The following is a 20,466-nucleotide window of genomic DNA, read 5'->3' as shown; positions in this document are numbered from 1 at the left end:
CAGGTCTCAGAGCCTGCAGTGGTGTCAGCCACTGCTCCTGGTGTGGTACCAGCAGCAGCCTGGCTGAGGGCCTGCTCCATGCTTTCATCCAGGTTGCAGAGGAAGTTGCTGAACAAAACTAGTTCCAAACCCAACCCCTGGGAACAGCACAAGCTCCAGGCCTCCACCTGGGCCCTGCACTGCTGATCACAACCCTCTGAGCTCTTTCCTTCAGTCAGGTCTCAACCTGTCCACTCATCTGACTCACCCTGAGCCTGCCTGCGAGGGTGTTCGAGGAGACAGCATCTGGAGGCTCTCTGACGTTGAGGCAGGCACTGCAGACAGCTCAGGCCTGAGTTCACCTTCAGGACTCCATGCTGAGCACTCCTCCCGGCCCCCTGGGGGCAGCAGGGGCAGAGCAGGGCATAAAGTGCTTTGGTAGAACAACTTTAATGGAAGGGGGCAGTTAAAAAGCAGTAAGCCCCAGAAGTTCCTCAGCTGCCTGGTGCCAAGAGCAGTAGCTGGGGGGGTGGCTGCGGGCACTGCCCTTTCCTCGCCGCAGCAGGGCCAGAGCTGCCACCCTAGCAGGGTCTCATCACGGTTCTGATGGGGCTGGCACGTGCAGGGGCACATCCTTGGCCTTGCCAGCTCTAGCCCAGGAAGGTGGAGATGAAGACACTGGTGTCCAGGTTGAGCGTGGCGTGCCACCAGCGGTCCGGGAAGTACAGCACCTGTGGGAGAGGGCCGTGGGGGTGTGCCCCCAGCCGGGCAGCACCGCCCCAGGGTGCCAGGGGCTGGCTGGCAACAGGCTGCACTCACCTCCCCGGGGCGCAGGGTGCACTCCAGCGGCCGCTGGGCCCGGGGCAGCCTGGGGTAGGTGTGGAGGAGCCAGGCCAGGGTGGTCTCGTTGGGGTGGAAGTGGGGAGTCTGAGCCGGGGGGTACAGGAACCAGCGCTGCAAAACACTGCCTGTGGGGACACCTCCCCACCACGTCCCCTCCAGCCCCTCCTGGAGCTGGGGCTTCACCACCCTGCCGCGGCTGGGGACAGCTGGTGAGGTCTCACCCCCCCCAAAGCCGGAGTCTCACCTTCCTGCCAAAGATCACCTCGGAGTAACCAGGCCCATGCCAGTGGAAGGGAACACCAGAGCCAGCGCCTGTGGTGGGAGTGTGTGTGGGGGTGATGGTGGGGACACTCCCCCCCAGTCCCACACCGAAGCTCCCCCTGCCCACCAGACCCACCTGCAATGCCAAAGCTGTAGGCAGGGCTGGTGCCAGGGATGCGGAATGGGGGCGCCACGTACTGCTGGAAGAGGTGACCCCACTCGGTGAAGTTGTTGTCCCCGAAGAAGTAGAGAGTGTCTGGGGGAGGGGACAGGACGTGGGCATGGACGACACTGCTGGGGCGGGGGGTGGGAGGTGGCAGCACTGAGATACTCACCGCTGCCCAGCCGGGCTGGGTCCTGCGGCTTCAGCAGCTGCTCCACGTACTCCTGGAAGGGCACATCCACTGCGGGCACAGGCAGCTGGGGGGGCCGTGCCGGTACCCCCGGGGCAGGGGGAACTCGGGGGGGGCCGTGCCGGTACCCCCGGGGCAGGGGGAACTCGGGGGGGGGCCGTGCCGGTACCCCCGGGGCAGGGGGAACTCGGGGGGGGCCGTGCCGGTACCCCCCGGGGCAGGGGGAACTCGGGGGGGCCGTGCCGGTACTGAGCCAAGCCCTGTCCCTCACCTTTGCGGTACGAGTAGGTGTTGGCGGTGCTGAGCCGCACCGGGCGGGACCCAAAAGCCGCCAGCAGCTTCTCCCGGGTGCAGAGGGAACGGAAGGCCTGGGAGGGGAGAGGAAGGAGCGCGACCAGGATGCTGCCACCGCCGCCACCGGGACACACCGGCGTGTGTCTCCCAACCCTCCGTCAACAACCCCGGTCCCTGCCCCGGCACTCACCGAGTTGTCCGTGACCCCGCGGAGGATGACCGGCCGGGAGAAGGCGAACCTAGAGGAGAGCATCGCACCGGGACCCGTCCCAAGCCCTTTTCCCCCGGGGCAGCGGGGGGAATCCCATTCCCTCGGCACCTACCCAGCAGACTCCCCCGGGACCCTTCCCCCTTCCTCCTCCGGGCCCCATCCCCGGTACCCTGCCCAGGGCACGGGGACCTGCCCCAGTCCCTCCCCACCGGGCCAGCGCCCGCCCCTACCGCTGCAGGAAGAGGGAGTAAGTGAGGGAAGCATCAACCCGCTCCACGGTGCACCGCTCCTCCTCCGGCACCGTGCCCGCCAGCCTGCAACGGGAAGCTCAGCTGGGCACCGCGCCCGGCGCGGGGCTGAGTACCCACACAGCTACTCCCGTCCTTACCAGCCGCCGTCCGGCGGGTCGGTGCCGCCGGGAGCCCAGGCCCAGGCCAGGGGCAGCAGCAGCAGCAGCAGCGAGAGCAGCGGCCGGCGCCGCGCCGCCGCCATAGGGGAGCGGGAGCGGAGCGGCAGCAGCGCCGGCAGCGCACTACGCTTCCCGGCATGCACCGCGGCCGCGCCGCCATTCGCTGGGCGCCGTGCGACGGAGCCCCGCAGGGGCCAAGTGTCTGCGGAGCGACGCCATAAAGGGAGCACGGCCAAGGCAGAGCCCACAGCATGGGGCAACCCCTGCAGCACTGGGGCGCAGCTCTCCCGGTGACCCCCGCAGGCAGGTTAAGCAAAGACAAGAGGCACAGCTCACTGCAGCTGCTGGGTTCGGTTTTAATCCAGTACAAAAGGTGCAGGGGGGTCCCTATTTACACTAATAAATACAGGGCGGGGCAGGCGGGGCATCCCGCCCTCGCCCAGCACTGCCTGCCCGCTCCCCCGGGGCCAGCTTCCCGGCTGGCGAGGGGCTCAGGTGTACTCGCAGAGGTGGCCGCAGCCAGCAGGGCAGTGGGAGCTGGTCTCCAGCCACTTCATGATGTGCTGGAGGTGGCCACCGTGGCTGCATCCCTGGCACCAGACGAAGAGCCCCTTCACCACGTGGTGACAGACGGCACACATGCTGGCACACTGCCGACACCTGCACCAGGGAGGAGGGAGAGCATCAGGGGGGCGGCCAGGGGGCTCAGGAAATCATTCTGCTTGGAAATCGAGATCAGGCAGTCCAGCCACCCACCCAACTGTGTCCCCAAGGGCCATGGCCACAGCTTTCTGGAACCCCTCCAGACATGGGGACTGCACCACCTCCCTGGGCAGCCTCTGCCAGGCCCTGACCACTCTGGCAGCAAAGAAATATTTCTTCCTCTTCAACCCAACCCTCCCCTGGCACAGTTTTAGGTCATTGCCTCTCCTTCTGTCCAGGGAGCTGCAGAGAGCAAGGAGGTCTCCCTCAGCCTCCTCTTCTCCAGGCTCAACACCCCCAGCTCCCTCAGCTGCTCCTCCCCAGCCCTCTTCTCCAGACCCTTCCCCAGCTCTCTTGCCCTTCTCTGGACCTACTCCAGCTCCTCAATGCCTTTTTTGGGGTGAGAACCCAGAATTGAACCCAGGACTCAAGCTGTGACTTCCCCAGAGGCACAATCCCTGCCCTGCTCCTGCTGCCACCCCACTGCTGCTCCAGGCCAGGCTGCTGCTGCCTCTCTTGCCCACCTGGGCACTCCCTGGCTCCTCTTCAGCTGATGTCACCCAGCACCCCCAGGGCCTTTTCCACCAGGTAGTTTCCAGCTACTCTGCCCCCAGCCTGGAGCCTTCCTGCAGTTGTTGTGACCCAAGAGCAGGACTCAACTGCCTACCCTGCAGCAGATCAACCCTGCCACCCAATTTAGTGTTGTCTGTGAACTTTCTGAGGCACCAAGGCCATCCTCCTGCTCTTGCATCCCTTCTGGGGCTCCTCTTGGTGACCAGAGCATGGTCCCCCAGCTCCCTGCCCTCACCTGTCACAGATCCAGCCCCGGTTGCTCATGGGCCTCTTGCAGTTGCTGCAGTTGATGTGCAGGGTGGTGGAGGCCTGGTTGAGGCAGTTGATGGCACGGCAGGTGCTCAGCTTGATCACCTCATTGGAGATGTTCCAGAGCTGGAAGCGCTGCAGCAGGTCGATGTAGGATGTGTACCAATGCTCCTGGGGATGGTCACAAACAGCTCAACCTCAGCATTCCCCCCAGACTCCCCTTGGGAGCACAGCTCTGCGTCCCCAGGGCAGGGGGAACTGCTCTGTGGTGCTGGGCAAGAGGTGTCCTTCCTCAAATCAACAAGCTAAGGCCACTTAGCCCTGGGGACACCACCTCTGGGTCTCTACCAGGACTGGTGGTAGAGCAGCCAGCAAGCTACCAAGGCTCCTGGAGCTGCCCACCCAAGCTTAGAGCAGGCCTGGCAGGAGCTGGAGGAGAGGGGAGGTGCCCAGACCCCAGGCAAGATCCCATCACGTTGGGATCCACCACCTCTGGGTCTGTCAGGATAGGTGGCAGAGCAGGCAGTGAGCTACCAGGCCTCCTGGAGCTGCCCACCCTGGGCTAGAGTAGGCCTGAGAGGGGAGGCACCCAGAGCCCAGGCAAGATCCCTTTGGTTGGGATGCACCTTGGTGGGACCCAGAAGTGCTGCATGTGGCAGGTCACTGCCCCAGGGGTCAGCAGGAGGGAGATTCCTGTGGCAGGCAGGCAGGGAGGGAGGGAGGGAAGGCAGGGGAGGGGAGGCAGGGAGAGAGGGAGGCAGGGAGAGAGGGGGGAGGGCGGCGGGGGGAGAGGGGGGAGGGCGGCGGGGGGAGAGGGGGGGAGGGCGGCGGGGGGGAGAGGGGGGGAGGGCGGCGGGGGGAGAGGGAGGAGGGCGGGGGGGGAGAGGGGGGGAGGGCGGCGGGGGGAGAGGGAGGAGGGCGGCGGGGGGAGAGGGAGGGCGGCGGCGGGGGGGAGAGGGGAGGGCGGCGGCGGGGGGAGAGGGAGGAGGGCGGCGGGGGGAGAGGGAGGAGGGGGGCGGGGGGGAGAGGGAGGAGGGGGGCGGGGGGAGAGGGAGGAGGGGGGCGGGGGGGAGAGGGAGGAGGGGGGCGGGGGGAGAGGGAGGAGGGGGGCGGGGGGAGAGGGAGGAGGGCGGCGGGGGGAGAGGGAGGAGGGCGGCGGGGGGAGAGGGAGGAGGGCGGGGGGGAGAGGGAGGAGGGCGGCGGGGGGAGGGGGAGGGCGGCGGGGGGAGAGGGAGGGCGGCGGGGGGAGAGGGAGGAGGGCGGCGGGGGAGAGGGAGGAGGGCGGCGGGGGAGAGGGAGGAGGGCGGCGGGGGGAGAGGGAGGAGGGCGGCGGGGGAGAGGGAGGAGGGCGGCGGGGGAGAGGGAGGAGGGCGGCGGGGGGAGAGGGAGGAGGGCGGCGGGGGAGAGGGAGGAGGGCGGGGGGAGAGGGAGGAGGGCGGGGGGAGAGGGAGGAGGGCGGCGGGGGGGAGAGGGGAGGGCGGCGGGGGGAGAGGGAGGAGGGCGGGGGGGCAGGGAGGGCAGGCAGGCAGGGGGGGCAGGGCGGGCAGGGCGGGCAGGGAGGGCAGGGCGGGGCAGGGCGGGCAGGGAGGGCAGGCGGGCAGGGCGGGCAGGGAGGGCGGGCAGGGAGGCAGGGCGGGCAGGGAGGGCAGGCGGGCAGGGAGGGCAGGGCGGGCAGGGGGGGCAGGCGGGCAGGGGGGGCAGGCGGGCAGGGGGGGCAGGGAGGGCAGGCGGGGCAGGGAGGGCAGGGAGAGCGGGCAGGGAGGGCAGGGCGGGCAGGGAGGGCAGGCGGGACAGGCAGGCAGGCGGGGCAGACAGGCAGGGAGGGCAGGCAGGCAGGGAGGGCAGGCAGGCAGGGAGGGCAGGCGGGGCAGGGAGGGCAGGCGGGGCAGGGAGGGCAGGGAGAGCGGGCAGGGAGGCAGGGCGGGCAGGGAGGGCAGGGCGGGCAGGGAGGGCAGGGAGGGCAGGGCGGGCAGGGCGGGCAGGCGGGCAGGGAGGGCAGGCGGGCAGGGAGGGCAGGCAGGGCAGGGAGGGCAGGCAGGCGGTGCCCCCGGCACACCTGCGTCTGGTCGTCGATCTCCCTGCGGATGCGGTCGCCCAGCACCACCAGCACGGAGACGGCGGTCTGCACGTCGCCCTGCTCGGCGTAGAAGCGCAGCGTGTCGCGCACGATGGGGCTGAAGAAGTCGGGGGGCAGGCGGCTCTCGTAGAGCGAGTGCGAGATGGAGATCAGCGAGAAGGACTCCACGGGGGTCAGCGAGACGGTCTCGGCCTCGTTGCCGCTGACGTGGGGCGAGTCGGCCTTGTCCTGCAGGTGGTCCAGGGCCGAGGGGTTGTCCACGATCTCGTGGCGCAGGGGGAAGGCCTCCTGGGGCAGGCTGTACTCCTGCTCCTCGGCTGGGGGCACAGCGGCGGTCAGCGGGCGGCGGGGGGAGGGTCCCCGGCGCCCCCCGGCGGCCGGCACTCACCGTGGGGGTTCTCGTGGTCCATCATGTACAGCTCGTCCTCGTCGGCCTCCACGTCCCCCAGCAGGTAGTCTGCGGGGACATCGCTGCCCTCTGTCTCCTCGTTGTCTGCGTGCCCAAGGAGAGAGAAATCACCGCAGAGCCACAGAGCTGCTGAGCCTGGCAGAGGCCCTGGAGCCCTCACCCAGAGCTCACAGCCCAGCACTGCTGCTCAGCCACTGCCACCAAACCTCCTCCCTCAGCACCACAGCCAGGTGGCTTTGAACCCCTCTGGGGGTGGGGACTCCACCACCTCCCTGGGCAGCCTGGGCCAGGGCCTGAGAAGTGGGAAGAAATTGTTCCTCATGGCCAACCCAAACCTGCCCTGGGGCAGCTTGAGGCCATTGCCTCTTGTCCTGTCCCTTGTTCCTTGGGAGCAGAGCCCAAGCCCCAGCTGGCTGCAGCCTCCTCTCAGGGAGCTGCAGAGAGCAAGGAGGTCTCCCTCAGCCTCCTCTGCTCCAGGCTCAACACCCCCAGCTCCCTCAGCTGCTCCTCCCCAGCCCTCTTCTCCAGACCCTTCCCCAGCTCTCTTGCCCTTCTCTGGCCCTGCTCCAGCTCCTCAGTGTCCTTCCTGCAGTGAGGAGCCCAGAGCTGAACCCAGCACTCAAGCTGTGGCCTCCCCAGTGCCCAGCCCAGAGTCACAATCCCTGCCCTGCTGCTGCTGCCACCCCAGTGCTGCTCCAGGCCAGGCTGCTGCTGCCCTTCTTGCCCCCCTGGGCACCCCCTGGCTCCTCTCCAGCTGCTGGCACCCAGCACCCCCAGGGCCTTCTCTGCTGGGCACTTTGCAGCCACTCTGCCCCCAGCCTGGAGCCTTCCTGGGGTTGCTGTGCAGCACTCAGCCCTTGCTCTTGTTGAACCTCATCCCCTTGGCCTCAGCAGCCACATTCCTGGCACCCACAGCCACCACCGTGGGAGCCACAGGGGTAAAATGTCCTCCTGCAACGCCCTGAAGCTTGCTGTGCTCCACTGGGAGCTGCAGCAGGTGCAGTCCCTCCAGCCAGCTGCAGGCCTGGCCAGAGGCCCTCCCCAGGGGCTTTACCCTCGTTGTTGATGAGGGTGGAGGAGGAGTCCAGCAGGATGTTCTCGCTGCGGCTCTCTCCTTTGCTGCGGTCCAGCCTGGCCTCGCCGCCCAGCCCCGAGGGGATGTCCTTCAGGTTGAAGCTGCCAAAGAAGCCCAATCTCAGTCACAGAAGCTGACAGCTTCCACTTCAGCCAGCAAAGAGCCTGGCTGGAGGTGCCCAACTGTGATCTGAACTGCTGCCTCTGCGCCCCCACCGCGGAGGTGCCCACGAGGGGTCCTGCAGGGCTCCTGCCCTTCACACCCAGCCCAGAGGGAGGCAAGCAGCAGCTGCCTCACTACCAGCTGCTTTGCTCCATGCCGTGCAGCACTGCTCTTGGACTTCCCCAAGGAAGAGAATGTGGTGAAGCAGGGGGGAGCCCTCCAGCTTCTGCCCCACTTGGCTGCAGAGCTTGGTCAAAGAGAGTCTCCTCTGATGGCAGCCAAGGATCTGCCACTCGCCCTGGGAACCCAGCCCAGCCGGTGTGGAGCTCTCAGCCCTCACCTTGTGATGGCATCAAGAAGAGGAGAAACAAGTTCTTCTGCCTCATCAGCCCACGATGGGACTCTCACAGGGCTGGGCTGCTCCTCTGCCTTTGAAAGGCAGAAGACAAGCTCCCCACACCAGCAGCCCTGGCTCCAGCTCAGCCTTCAGTCACAACAACTGACCAGAGAGCTCCAGGGCTGGCACCAGCCTCATGCCAAACTTCCCTTCAAGGTGGGAAGGGAGCGGTGCCCAGGCTCCAGGCCAGGCTGACCACTCACTTCTCACACCCCCACAGAAAGTTTGTGTTCAGATGATCACAGAGCAGCTTGGGTTGGAAGGGACCTTCAAATCATCCAGTTCCAACCCCCTGCCTTGGGCAGGGACACCTCCCACCAGCACAGCTTGCTCAAGGCCTCATCCAGCCTGGCCTTCAACACCTCCCTGGGCAACCTGTGCCAGAGTCTCCCCACCCTCACTGCCAGGAATTTCTTCCTCCTCTTCCAGCTCAAAGCCATTGTCCCTCATCCTGGCACTCCCAGCCCTTGTCCCAAGTCCCTCCCCAGCTCTCCTGGAGCCCTTCAGGCACTGGGAGGCTGCTCTGAGGTCTGCCTGGAGCCTTCTCTTCTCCAGGCTGCACAGCCCCAGCTCTCCCAGCCTGGCCCCACAGGGGAGCTTCTCCAGCCCTCATGGCCCACCACCAACCCTGTGCAGCCCAAGGCTGGGGGAGAGCCCTCCCTGCTCCCACCCTGCCCCTCCAGCTCCTCTGCAGTTACCTGTTCATGAGTGGGAGGGTGGTGCTGCCCTTGCCCATGCTGTGGTTGAGGTTGGTGGAGGACACAGTGCCCAGGCTGGAGTAGATGATCCGCAGCATTGTCCACGTCTGAGCCACCTGTGTGAGACAACCTGACCTTCAGGCAGGCTCTGCAGCAGGGCCCTGGCCACAGCTCCCACTGCTGGCTGACCCAGGCAGGTGGGCAGCAGGGTCCAGCTCGTGTGCTTCTTGTAGGCAGCAGTAGGGGGATGGGTCTGGTGCCTGCTGGAGGGAGGTGTGCCAGCCAGAGCTGCTCTCAGGCTCGAGTGCTGGGCCTCAGCCTGACAGCACCTTGGTGCTGGGGCTGTGTCTGGGAGGGCTTTGAGGGCAGGGCAGAGGGGGAGCTCCTGGGAGGAACTTAGAGAGGCTCAGAGAATCATGAAGGTTGGAAAAGACCTCCAAGACCATCGAGTCCAACCTTCTACCTCTGTGACCTGCTTGTTTTCTGAGCACCTCCAGGTGGGAGCTCCTCCAGCTCCAGCTTGGACCCCCCAGGGGCAATCAGTGCCTCTGTGCTACCAGAGCTGAGAAGGGAAACCTGCTGGGCAAGCTCCTTGGGTTCTGGGAGCAATTTAGTGTTGGGGAGGAGTTAGATGTGGGAGAGACAACCACCCAGCCACCAAGATCAGTGGGGAAGGAGGAGGAGAAGCAGGCTGGAGCAGCCTCTGCCCTGGGGCCCCTGCTGAGGGAGCAGCCTCAGTCCTTACAGTCCAGCAGTGGGGCAGAGTCCCAGCTGTGGCCCATGGAGGACTTCATGCTGGGGGAAGGGGACTGCTTCCAAAGAGGTCCATGGCTCTGAGGGCAGCCAGGGAGCAGTCTGTCACTGGGGGGATTCCAGCCTGTGCAGAGGACTCATGCTGGTAGGAGAAGCCCATGGAGGACTGTCTCCATGGGAGGGACACCACAGTGCCACAGGGGTTGAGGAGCTTCCCCCTCCTCGAGGAGGAAGGGGCAGCAAAAGCAACATGGAACAGGCTAGGACTGACCACAACCCCCATTCCCTGTCCCCAGCTCTGCTGGAGAGGAGGATTTAGAGAACTGGGAGGCCAGGAGGGCTGGGGAAGGGCTGTAGCTGTCACTGTGCTGGCTCTGAGCCACTCAGTGACCTTTGTTTCAATTAAATGGATTTGGTTTCTGCAAGTTCTGCAGAGGGCTTGGAGTCAGAACTGGAGCCAGTCTTGTTCAACATCTTCAGCAGCAACCTGGATGAAGGCACAGAGTTGGACCCTCAGCCACTTTGCTGCTGATACAAAGCTGGGAGGGGTGGCTGCCACCCAGCCAGGTTGTGCTGCCACCCAGGGAGACCTGGCCAGCCTGGAGAGCGACCTCATGGCGTTCACCAAGGGCAGGTGTGGGGTCCTGCCCCTGGGGAGGAACAACCTCCTGCAGCAGGGCAGGTGAGGAGAGACCTGCTGGGAAACAGCTCCTTGGAGAAGGACCTGGGAGTGCTGGGGGACAACCTCCCCAGGAGCCAGAAATGTGCCCTTGGGGCCAAGAAGGCCACAGGTGTCCTGGGGGGCATGAAGAAGAGTGTGGCCAGCAGCTGGAGGGAGGTTCTCTTTTACCACTCCACTCTGCCCTAGAGAGGTCACATCTGGAGTCCTGGGTCCAGTTGTGGGCCCCCTAGTTCAGGAGAGACAGGGAACTGCTGGAGAGAGGCCAGGGGAGGCTCCAGAGATGCTGTGGGTGCCCTGCTTTAGCAGGGGATTGGACTGGATGATCTCCAGAGGTCTCTTCCAGCCCCACCACGCTGGCATTCCATCCTAACTGGTGACTGTGCCCTCCCTGTGCTGCACCTTGTCCCTCGAGGCTTTAGCTGCATTTTCTCCTCCCCACCCCACCGATGAGGGCAGGAATGGCCAAGCACCTCCAGGCTGCTCCGCTGGCCTGGCACCCCCAGGGTGCTCTGCTGGCCAGGACCCCCAGGGTGCTCACACCGCTGGCCAGGCCCCCCCAGGGTGCTCGCTCTGCTGGCCAGGCCCCCCCCAGGGTGCTCACTCTGCTGGCCAGGCACCCCCAGGGTGCTCGCTCCGCTGGCCTGGCCCCCCCAGGGTGCTCTGCTGGCCAGGCCCCCCCAGGGTGCTCCCTCTGCTGGCCTGGCCCCCCCAGGGTGCTCCCTCTGCTGGCCTGGCCCCCCCAGGGTGCTCTGCTGGCCAGGCACCCCCAGGGTGCTCTGCTGGCCTGGCCCCCCCAGGGTGCTCGCTCTGCTGGCCTGGCCCCCCCAGGGTGCTCCGACCTGCAGGGTGCTTTGTCGAGCCAAGCCCCTGCGCGGCGCTCCGCTGGCCAGCCCCCTGCACGCCGCTGCTGCTGCCTGGCTTTGCCTGGCCTGCAGCCCCGCTCCGGCCCCGCTGCCCGGGCCGTGCCTGTGCGGCGCAGCCCCCGGCCTCACCTGGTTGCGGTCCAGGCCCTTGGCCACCTTGGCGTTGTGGTCGCAGAGGTCGGGCAGGGGCCGGCCGGCCAGGGCGTACTGCTTGGCGGTGTGCACGAACCAGTCCATGCTGCCGCTCTCCACCTCGCTCTCGAAGACGCTGAGGGCGCTGGAGGAGGAGATGAACTCGAACTGCTCGGTGGGGTCCAGCTTGCGCTTGAAGAAGATGGGGTGGCGCCGGTCGCCGGCGTAGGGCTTGCGGTTGGAGTCGGCGCAGACCAGGCTCTCCTTGGCGGCGAAGGCCAGGTCCCCGTAGAGGCTGTAGCAGAGCCCCTCGGGGTTGGCGCGCTCGATGGGCTGGCTGGCGTCCTTGAAGATGTGCTGGTAGAGCGTGCTGTCCTTGGAGCCCGAGAGCAGGAAGTAGGGGTCGTGGAGGTGGCGCCAGACGATGCCGGTGGTGACGTCCTTGTGCTCCTCGAACATGGCGGAGGGGATGAAGGGCCGGCGCACGTCCCACACGTAGATGTTGTGGTCGACCATCATGGAGCAGGTGGCCAGGTGGTGCTTGCACTCCGGGCGCCACTTCACGCGCGCCACCGAGGCGATGGTCTGCACGCAGTAGATCTCCTTGGCCCGCGTCGTGTTCATGTCCCACACCTTCACCATCTTGTCCCTGCCGCCCGTGGCCAGCCAGCCCCTGCCGCCGGGGGGCACACAGGCGCTGAGAGGCTGCTGAGAGGCTGCTGAGAGCCTGCGCCTCCCCTCCCGCCCCAGCGCGAGGCGGGTGTCACCGAGGCGCGGGGAGGTGGCTGGGCTGTAGCCGCAGCCTCCCGCGAGTGTCTCTGCCCCTCGATAACCAGCCCAGGCCCCTCCCCTCCTTCCTGCACCAGCTGAGGCCCCGAGTCTTTAGAGCCATGCTCAGAGAGGCTCCAAGCCCCACCAGCTCCCTCCACCTCTGCTTTCCCTGTGCCAGGCCCAGCAGAAAGGGAGGAGGCCACCTAGAGCTTCTCCCAGCACCCCCCTTGGCTCCTGAGGAGTGAGGGGGGACCTGCACGCCACCAAAAGCTGCTTCCAGATGCACCTCGACCGCCCCTGGAGGCAGGAGGAGAACTCCATCAAAGCCAAGGTGTGGAGCAGAGCAGCTGTGCAGAGCCCTCCTCAAGGTGACCACAGGGGTGAGAGGCTGCTCTGACACGTGGGGCAAGAGAGCAGCTTGGTACAGCTGCCCAGCAGCAATCCAGTGCCCCAGAAAGCCCCAGTCTGCCAAAAACCTAACCCAAAATACCTCAGCACAGCCCAAAATACTCCAAGCAATCACTGCTGCCACCTTCCAGCCATGCCCAGCTCCTGACCCAAGGGGCCAGGGAATCAGAGACTCCAGCTTCCACCCCTGAAAGGTCTGAGCTCTGTTTCTAGAGTCATGGAATTGGTTTGGTTGGAAGAGTCCAACCTTTACCCCAGCACCACAGCCACACAGCTCTGAAACCCCTCCCAGCCATGGGGACTGCACCACTGCCCTGGGCAGCCTGGGCCAGGCCTGGACAACCCTCAAGGGGAAGAAATTGTTCCTCATGACCAACCCAAACCTCCCCTGGTGCAGTTTTGGACCATTTCCTTTTGCCCTTGGGAGAAGAACCCAATCCTCCCTGGCTCCAGCCTCCTGTCAGGGAGTTGTAGAGCACCCCAAGGTCTCCCCTCAGCCTCCTCTTCCCAGCTCCCTCAGCTGCTCCTCCCCAGCCCTGTTCTCCAGACCCTTCCCCACCTCCACTGCCCTTCTCCCGACCTCCTCCGGCCCCTCAGCGTCCTTCTGGGAGGGCGGGGCCGAGAGGAGGCCAAGCCCCGCCCCAGGGGTGGAGGATGCGGAGCGCCCAGCCCCACCTGTCCTCGGGGTGCCAGTCACAGCAGAAGACAGGGCCGTTGTGGGCGGTGAACATGCGCTCGTAGCGGTCGGGCCGGCGGATGTCCCACAGCTGCACGTTGCCGTTCTCGAAGGTGGCAGCGAAGGTGAAGTAGTCTCTGATGCTGAACTGCACGTCCCGCACACTCTCCGACTGGCCTGGGGGGCACAGGGGGCACAGCCACTGCCACACAGCTCCGGCAACGCTCCAAAGCACACTGCAGGAGCTGCGGGGGGGCTCCAGCCCAGGGCAAAGCGGCAGCAGGGAGCCATGTGGCCACCTCGCACCTCCCCCCCACCCCGTGGGCCCACCCCGCTGCCAAGCAGCAGAACTGCGACCCAAGCATCTCCCAGCCCCCTCCCTGCCTGCTCTGGGGGTTGTGTCCTGAGCAAAACCTCCTCCTGGGCACAGGGAAAGGGACAAGCCCCCAGCCTCTGCCTCTCTCCAGGCTAAGGGACCAAGCAACAGCCCTGTGCCTTACTGAGGCCTGGCATGCTGGGTCCAGCTCTGGGCTCCCCAGCTCAGGAGAGGCAGAGAAGTGCTGGGGAGAGAGCCCAGGGCAGGCTGCAGAGCTGCTGAGGGGCCTGGAGCAGCTCTGGCAGCAGCAAAGGCTGAGAGCCCTGGGGCTGAGAGCCTGCAGAAGAGCAGCCCCAGAGGGCAGCTGAGCAATGCTCAGCAAGAGCTAAAGGAGCTGGGGGGGGCAAGAGGCTGGGGCCAGGCTCTGCTGAGTGCTGCCCAGGGCCAGCAGAAGGGACAGCAAGGGGCAGCAAGTGTCAGGCAGGAGGTTGGAGCCGAGCAGGAGGAGAAAGTTGTTTGGGGTGAGGCTGCTGGAGGCCTGGAGCAGGCTGCCCAGAGAGGTTGTGGAGTCTGCTGGTGTGGAGAGCTTCCAACCCCCGCTGGGCACTGTGCTGCTGGGCAGGGTGCTGGGGGTGCCCTGCTGGGGCAGGGGGGTTGGGCTGGGCGAGCTCCAGGGCTCCCTTCCAGCCTCTCCCTGCCGGGGCTGCGCGTCCCTCACCAGAGAAGGTGCTGACGGAGTCCTTCTTGCGCAGGTCGAAGCACTTCATGTAGCCGTCCTGGGAGCCGCTGAGCAGCATGTAGACCTCGGTGGGGTGGAAGCAGACCTTGTTGACCGTGCGCTTGTGCTCGGTGAAGAGCTGGTCCTGCTTGTTGCGCGAGGGCTTGCCCAGGTTCCAGGTGACCACCACGCCGTTGGTGGCGGCGGTGGCCAGCAGGTTCTCGTCCATCTGGTGCCAGACGACGTCGGCGCAGCTGAAGTTGAGGGAGGGCTTGCGGCCCACGCGCAGGTTCAGCTTCTCCACGAACTGCTCCTCCTCGATGGAGTAGATCTTGAAGATGTTGCGCCCGGCCACCACCACCTGGGCGGCGTCGCGGCAGACGCTGATGGCGTTGGCGGGGGCGTCCAGGTGGCAGAACATGGTCCTGCCCGTCAGGGCGTTGCCCCCCAGCGCCGTGCCCACCCTGGCCATCTTCTCCATGGCCGTCCTGGAGGCGCAGTCCCCTCTCCGGGAGCAGGCTCGGGGGGCGCTGTCCCCGCAGGCTGCATTCACGCCGGCGCGGCCGCCCTGCTCCGCCTCAGCCAGAGCTGGCAGGGGACGGGCTCGGCTCCCGCGGCTGCCGGCAGGCCCAGGCGGCTTCCACCGCAGCCTCCTGTGGCCACATCAACGACCGTGGAGGTGAGGAGGCGCAGCCCGGATGCCGCCGGAGCCAGAGAGGCGGCCCCGCGCCGGGCCTCTGCCGCTGGCCGCAGGTCCCTCCGGGGAGCTCCTCAGAGCCTTTGCCAGGTTCCTTGCTCCCTGCTCTGTGCAGCGCCCCCCCCGAGACGCCCCGCTGAGGAGAGCGGCTGCCGCTGGTGCTACAGGAGGTCAGCTCCAGCAGCGTGGGCCAGGCTGAGCAGCACCTCCCGCCAGGCTGCAGTCATCTCTGTGCGGTGCTCCCTGTGCCCCAGCGCCCTGCAACAGCCACAGGCAGGGGGTTACCCTGCTTCTCGAGCGGAGCAGGGACAGCAGCTCCCCCCCAGGCACAGACCAGGCCAAGCTCCTGCCCTGGCACCACCCTCTGCCAGTCCCTCCACCCTTCCCCTGCTAGCCCCCCCAGACCCCTCACAGCCCACCTTCCACCCTCCTCAGGCCCCCCCAGACCCTTCTCAGCGTCCCCTCAGGTTCACCTCAGCCCTCCAGGACTCACTCCTGCCCCTCCTTAGGTCCCCCTCAGAGTCTACTCACATCTGACAGTCCCCACAGGACCCTCTCTCACAGCGTCTTAGCTCCTCACAGCCCGCTCAGAGCCCCTTCCCAGCCCCCAGGCTGAGGCTCTCTCTGAGACCTCCCAGAGCCCTGCCCCACCCTTCAGAGCCTCTTCAGGTCCCCTTCTTCTTCTCAGAGCCCTCTCGATCCTCCTCCTGACCCGCAGATCCCTCAGGATTCCCTCTGAGAGCTCCCCGGGCCCCCTCCAGGCTTCCCCTGGACCCCCTCTTTCCCCTCAGGTCCCCGTCCTGTCCCTCAGGGCATCCTCAAATCCTCCTCCTGCCCTATAGCCCCTCAGAACCCTCTCTCAGAGCTCCCCTGCCCACTCCGGGACCCCATCCGCTCCTCAGACCTTCCTCACGATCCCCTCAGAGCCTCTCTCACAGACGTCCGGGGCCCCCTCGCGCCACACAGACCCCTCAGGACCCTCTCCCAGAGCTTCTCAGCTCCCCAGGGCCTTCCCCTCCCACTGCCCAGGGCCCTCCGCCGACTGCCGCGGCCAGACCTTTCCCCTCCGCAGCCCTGGTGCGGATGCGGTCCCCGCAGCAGGCAGAGCCCCGCGGGCAGCCCGAGCGGCCCAGGCCCCGCCACGGAAACGGCTGCGAGCCCCGCCCCCCCTTCCGGGGCACGGCACGCCCACTTCCGGTCACGGCGCGCTCACTTCCTGGCTGTGTCCTACTCACTTCCTGTCCTCTTCAACTCACTTCCGGCGCCGAACCCAGGCCCGCCCGCCCTGCACCTTGGCCCCGCCCCCGGGCCGCCCCCGCCCCCTCGATTAAGCCCCGCCCCCTCGATTAAGCCCCGCCCCTGAGACGGAGCAGGGGGAAATGGGAGGCGTCGGAGGGCGCCCGGGGGTGCGAGGGGGGGCACGGGGGTGTCGGGGGGGAGGTGAGCGTGCTGGGGGGAATGGGGGTGTCAGAAGGGGATATGGGGTGTAAGGGGAGATGTGGAGGTGTCAGGGGAGGATATGGGGGAGTCGGGGAGAGCTGGGGGTGTCAGGAGCGAAATGAGGCTGTCGGGGGAAATGGGGGTGTAAGGGGGAGACGTGGGGTGAAAGGGAGGTGCCAGAAGGGACCTATGGGGGTGCAAGGGAGGACTTGGGGGATGTCAGAGGGTATTTGGGGGTGTCGGGGTGAAGTGGGAGTGCCGGGGGGGAAACGGGGGTGCAAGGGGGGGATATGCAGGTGGGAGGGGCGAAATGGGGGTATCAGAGAGGAAATATGGGGGGTGGGCAGCATGTGTGGTGCCAGGGGGGCATACGGTGGTGTCAGGGGATAGGGGTGCAATGGGGATAGGGGTGCAGTGGGGATAGGGGTGCAGTGGGGATAGAGGTGCAGGGGAGATGTGAGGCCTGAGGAGGAGTGGGGGGAATTGGGGGTGTCAGGGGAGTAGGAGGTACATTAGGGGTACAGGTGCCGGGGGGGGGATGGAGGTAGGGGGATGTGGAGTGCATGAAGGGTGCATGAGGCACAGTGGGGCAAATTGGGGTGTCAGGGGCATATGGGGTGTATGAGGGGTGTGGGTGCTGGGGAGAGGAAGGGGTCGGAGTGAAAATGGGGGTGTCCGGTGGAACAGGAGGTGCATTAGGGGTGCGGGGGGGTGGGGAAACTGGAGATATCAAGGGGATAAAAATGGGGGGGGCGAGGGTAAAGGAGTGTCATAGGGCCAGGAGTGCCAGGGAGATGTGGGGTGCAGGAGTGGGGGTGCAAGGGGAAAACGGGGGTGCCATGGGGGTGCCAGGGAGGAATGTGGGGTACATTTGAGACAGTGCTGGGGTGCAGGGAGCTGTGGGGTGCAATGGGGTGAGGGTGTAAAGGGGGATATAGGGGTGCAAGGGGGACTGTGGGGTTCACTGGAGGTGGCAGGAGGATATGGGGTGCAGTGTGGGGAGGTACAGTAGGGGAAATGGGGGTGTCGGGAATGTGGACTGGGGGGGCACTGGGGTTTGGGGCTGCTCTGGAGGGTTTAGAGGTGCCCTGGGCTAGGGGTGCATGGTGGGGTGCCCCCGCGGGGAGATACAGAGGTACACCGCGGGGTGCCCTGGGGGGATGCAGCCAGGGTTGTGGGGACCCCCCCTGAGCTGCGGGGCTGCCCTTGTCCTGTGGGGCCCTGAGGCTGCACGAGGCTGATGGCACCCCCCAACTCCGGCTGGCATCTTCAGGGGCGGGGGTCCCCCTCCATGCGCCACGGCCCTGCCCTTCGCACGGGCACCAGCGGCGTTGGGGCGCAGGCGGAGGGTGCTGCACGCCCTGGCAGTGCCACCCTGCCCCGCGGCGCGGTGACTCCCGGTGACGCGCAACAGCCCCCGGCCCCCGGCCCCCTTCCCGAGGGCCCGGAGGCTGCTGCGCGGCGGTCTGGGGCCAGAGAGAGGCGGTTTGGACAAAGGAGGGCAGGAGGCAGCGGGTGGTGGTGCAGCAGTTCCTTCCCGCCCGGTACAAAGGCAAACCGAACCGAAGCGTGTCCGTGCCCCTGCCCTGCCCCCGCCCGCAGCCCTGCCCACGCTCCTCCCGGAGCCAGGTGGACAGCCGGGGGGCAGCAGGGGGCAGCCACCAAGCCCCGTGGGCACCCCAGCCCTGTGCCCACTTTGGCTTGACCCGGACCCCCCCGCAGCTTGCAGTTGGCATCGGGACGGTGGCTTTGGGGCTGGAAGCGCGGTGGCAGCGGCAGCGGCAGCGTGTCCTAGGTGCCACCTCCCGCCTTGGCTCTGTGTCGCTGGTGTCCGCATGCTTGCTCTGGCTTGGCACCAGCCCCCCCAGGATGTCCCATCCCAGCCGGACAGGTCACTCCTTGGTGTCACATCCCCCAGGGATGCCAACCGGGAGGCAGCGGGGCGCCCCGGGCGAGGGGAGGCAGACGCTTGCCAAGGCTGCCGGGGGAAGGATCCAGCCAGAGCCAAGCCGCGTGGAGGGGCCGAGTGGGGGCTGTCACTTTGTCACCGGGCCCCACGGGTGCCCCGCAGGTGCCCCCCGGGTGCCCTGGTGCCTGCCGTACCACGAGACTGAAGCAAGCGAGCATGCGAGGGCGGGGGGCGAGCGGCGGAGGAGAGCATCCCAGCGACCGGGAGGGAGCGCCGGGCACCCCGCGGGCACGGCCGGGGGCTGGGGGGCACACGCAGCACGGGGGGAGATGGCTCAGTGACCCACGGAGGGAGAGGGGTGCGAGGGGACCCACCCAGCCTCTGCCACCACCCACGGGTGCCAAAACCAAGCCTGGTCCTCTCGCCCATCCCTGGGGGCAGCTGGTGGCACTCAAGAGCATCCTTTGATCCCAGCAGCATCTGAGGTGGTAGGGCCACCTGCCATCCTGGGAGCATCCCTGGTGGTGCCATCCTGGGAGCATCCTTGGTGGTGCCATCCTGGGAGCACCCCTGGTGTTGCCATCCTGGGAGCATCCCTGGTGGTGCCATCCTGGAGGTATCCCTGGTGGTGCCATCCTGGAGGGATCTCTGGTGGTGCCATCCTGGGAGCATCCTTGGTGGTGCCATCCTGGAGGAATCCCTGGTGGTGCCTTCTTGGAGGCATCCCTGGTGGTGCCATCCTGAGAGCACCCCTGGTGGTGCCATCCTGGGAGCATCCCTGGTGGTGTCATCTTCGAGGGATCCCTGGTGGTGCCATCCTGGAGGCATCCCTGGTGGTGCCATCCTGAGAGCATCCCTGGTGGTGCCATCCTGGGGAGATCTCTGGTGGTGCCATCCTGAGAGCATCCCTGGTGGTGCCATCTTTGGAGCATCCTTGGTGGTGTCATCTTCGAGGGATCCCTGGTGGTGCCATCTTGGAGGCATCCCTGGTGGTGCCATCCAGAGGGAGCATCCTCGGTGGTGCCATCCTGGGAGCACCCCTGGTGGTGCCATCCTGGAGGCATCCCTGGTGGTACCATCCTGGAGGCACCCCTGGTGGTACCATTCTGGAAGCATCCCTGGTGGTGCCATCCTGGAGGGATCCCTGGTGGTGCCATCTTGGGAGCATCCCTGGTGGTGCCATCCTGGAGGGATCCCTGGTGGTGCCATCTTTGGAGCATCCCTGGTGGTGCCATCCTGGAGGTATCACTGGTGGTACCATCCTGGAGGCACCCCTGGTGGTGCCATCTCTGGAGCATCCTTGGTGGTGCCATCCTGGGAGCATCCTTGGTGGTGTCATCTTCGAGGGATCCCTGGTGGTGCCATCCTGGAGGCATCCCTGGTGGTACCATCCTGGAGGCACCCCTGGTGGTGCCATTCTGGAGGCATCTCTGGTGGTGCCATGCTGGCAGCAGGGTGGCAGCAGGAAGTGCCCAGGACGGGGGTCGCCCGAGCGCTCCCTCCCCAGGCTGGGTTTCCCTGGTGCCCATTCGTCCATCCAGAGGGCACCGGCAGGACGCTGGGCAGCGGACAGGCGGCGGCGCTGGGGCAGCATTTACAGAGGGGCTCCGGCGAGGGCCGCGCCTGTCCCCATGGGGGGTGGGGGTGTGTGTGTGTCCCACCCCCGGAGCCCCGTGTCCCTCAGGGGTGTGGCGGCAGGGGGCGGCTGGGGTCAGCGGCGCGGTGCGAGTCCCCCGGCAGCCGGCGAGGAGCGCGGGGGGGCGCGGGCAGGGGGGCGGCGGTGGGGCGGGCGCGGGGCCGGGGCCGGGGCCGGGGCCGGGGCCGGGGCCGGGGCCGGCCCTATTCGATCACCATGCAGCACGGGAGGTGCTGCGAGAAGTACTTGAAGAGCTCCGGGGTGGCCCCGGGGCAGTTGGTGAGCTCCAGCTCCTCCAGCTCCTGCAGCTGCACCAGCCCGGACAGCCCCGTGGTGGTCAGCAAGGGGCAACCTGCGAGGGCACAGGGGAAGCTGGCACCCCGCTAGACTAGCACCCCCGAAACACCGGCACCCCAGAGAAATAGCACCCCAAACCCCAGCACCCCCCAAGTAACATCCCCAGACCCAGCATCCCCCCAAACCAGCACCCCAAGCACAGCACCCCCCAAAGAAATAGCACCCAGACCCCCACAAAATAACACCCCAAAACCCATCACCCCCCCATAGCATCCCCAAGCACAGCAGCACCCCAAAAAGTCCCCTCACCCCAAAGAAATAGCACCCAGACCCCCACAAAATAACACCCCAAAACCCATCACCCCCCCATAGCATCCCCAAGCGCACCAGCAGCCCACAGCACCCCAAATAAACAGCCCCCCCAAATCTCATCATCACCCCAGCAGTGTTTTGAAACTCATCATCACCCCAAAAGC

At 66.8% G+C, this 20,466-nt stretch overlaps 3 protein-coding genes across 4 annotated transcripts in view; all 3 read right to left on the bottom strand.

Annotated features, from left to right (window-relative positions):
- Nucleotides 1–537: 537 nt before the first annotated feature.
- JMJD8 (jumonji domain containing 8) lies at nucleotides 538–2,472 on the bottom strand. Of its 2 annotated transcripts, none has more exons than XM_068147319.1 (9): nucleotides 2,330–2,472; nucleotides 2,172–2,255; nucleotides 1,921–1,969; nucleotides 1,708–1,804; nucleotides 1,419–1,487; nucleotides 1,220–1,339; nucleotides 1,067–1,134; nucleotides 799–933; nucleotides 538–710 (listed from the first exon to the last, which is right to left on the bottom strand). In XM_068147319.1, the coding sequence occupies exons 1-9, from the start codon at nucleotides 2,431–2,433 to the stop codon at nucleotides 630–632; spliced, it is 807 nt and encodes a 268-aa protein (XP_068003420.1). In that variant the 5' UTR covers nucleotides 2,434–2,472; the 3' UTR covers nucleotides 538–629. The 2 variants fall into 2 exon arrangements, with proteins under 2 accessions (XP_068003420.1, XP_068003421.1); XM_068147320.1 differs by having other exon boundaries at nucleotides 799–906.
- A 214-nt stretch (nucleotides 2,473–2,686) lies between these two features.
- WDR24 (WD repeat domain 24) lies at nucleotides 2,687–15,858 on the bottom strand. Its single transcript, XM_068147291.1, has 10 exons — nucleotides 15,766–15,858; nucleotides 14,012–14,966; nucleotides 12,977–13,154; nucleotides 11,120–11,795; nucleotides 8,693–8,808; nucleotides 7,415–7,536; nucleotides 6,340–6,444; nucleotides 5,931–6,268; nucleotides 3,861–4,045; nucleotides 2,687–3,010 (listed from the first exon to the last, which is right to left on the bottom strand). Exons 2-10 carry the CDS (start codon nucleotides 14,490–14,492, stop codon nucleotides 2,842–2,844), a joined length of 2,370 nt encoding a protein of 789 aa, XP_068003392.1. The 5' UTR covers nucleotides 14,493–14,966; nucleotides 15,766–15,858; the 3' UTR covers nucleotides 2,687–2,841.
- A 1,806-nt stretch (nucleotides 15,859–17,664) lies between these two features.
- Nucleotides 17,665–20,466, bottom strand: part of FBXL16 (F-box and leucine rich repeat protein 16) — a 30,698-nt gene continuing 27,896 nt past the window's right edge. Inside the window, exon 6 of the mRNA XM_068147302.1 lies at nucleotides 17,665–20,045. Coding sequence (XP_068003403.1) covers nucleotides 19,897–20,045 — 149 coding nt within the window. The 3' untranslated portion in view covers nucleotides 17,665–19,896. The remainder of the gene's footprint in view (nucleotides 20,046–20,466) is intronic.

The sequence above is a fragment of the Melanerpes formicivorus genome, unplaced genomic scaffold, assembly GCF_026170545.1.
Source record: "Melanerpes formicivorus ecotype bairdi unplaced genomic scaffold, bMelFor1.0.p_v2 SCAF_14, whole genome shotgun sequence".
In the NCBI taxonomy this organism is placed as follows: Eukaryota; Metazoa; Chordata; class Aves; order Piciformes; family Picidae; genus Melanerpes; species Melanerpes formicivorus.
The sequence above is the reverse complement of the archived record's forward strand: the minus strand, read 5'-3'. Positions and strand labels throughout refer to the sequence as shown.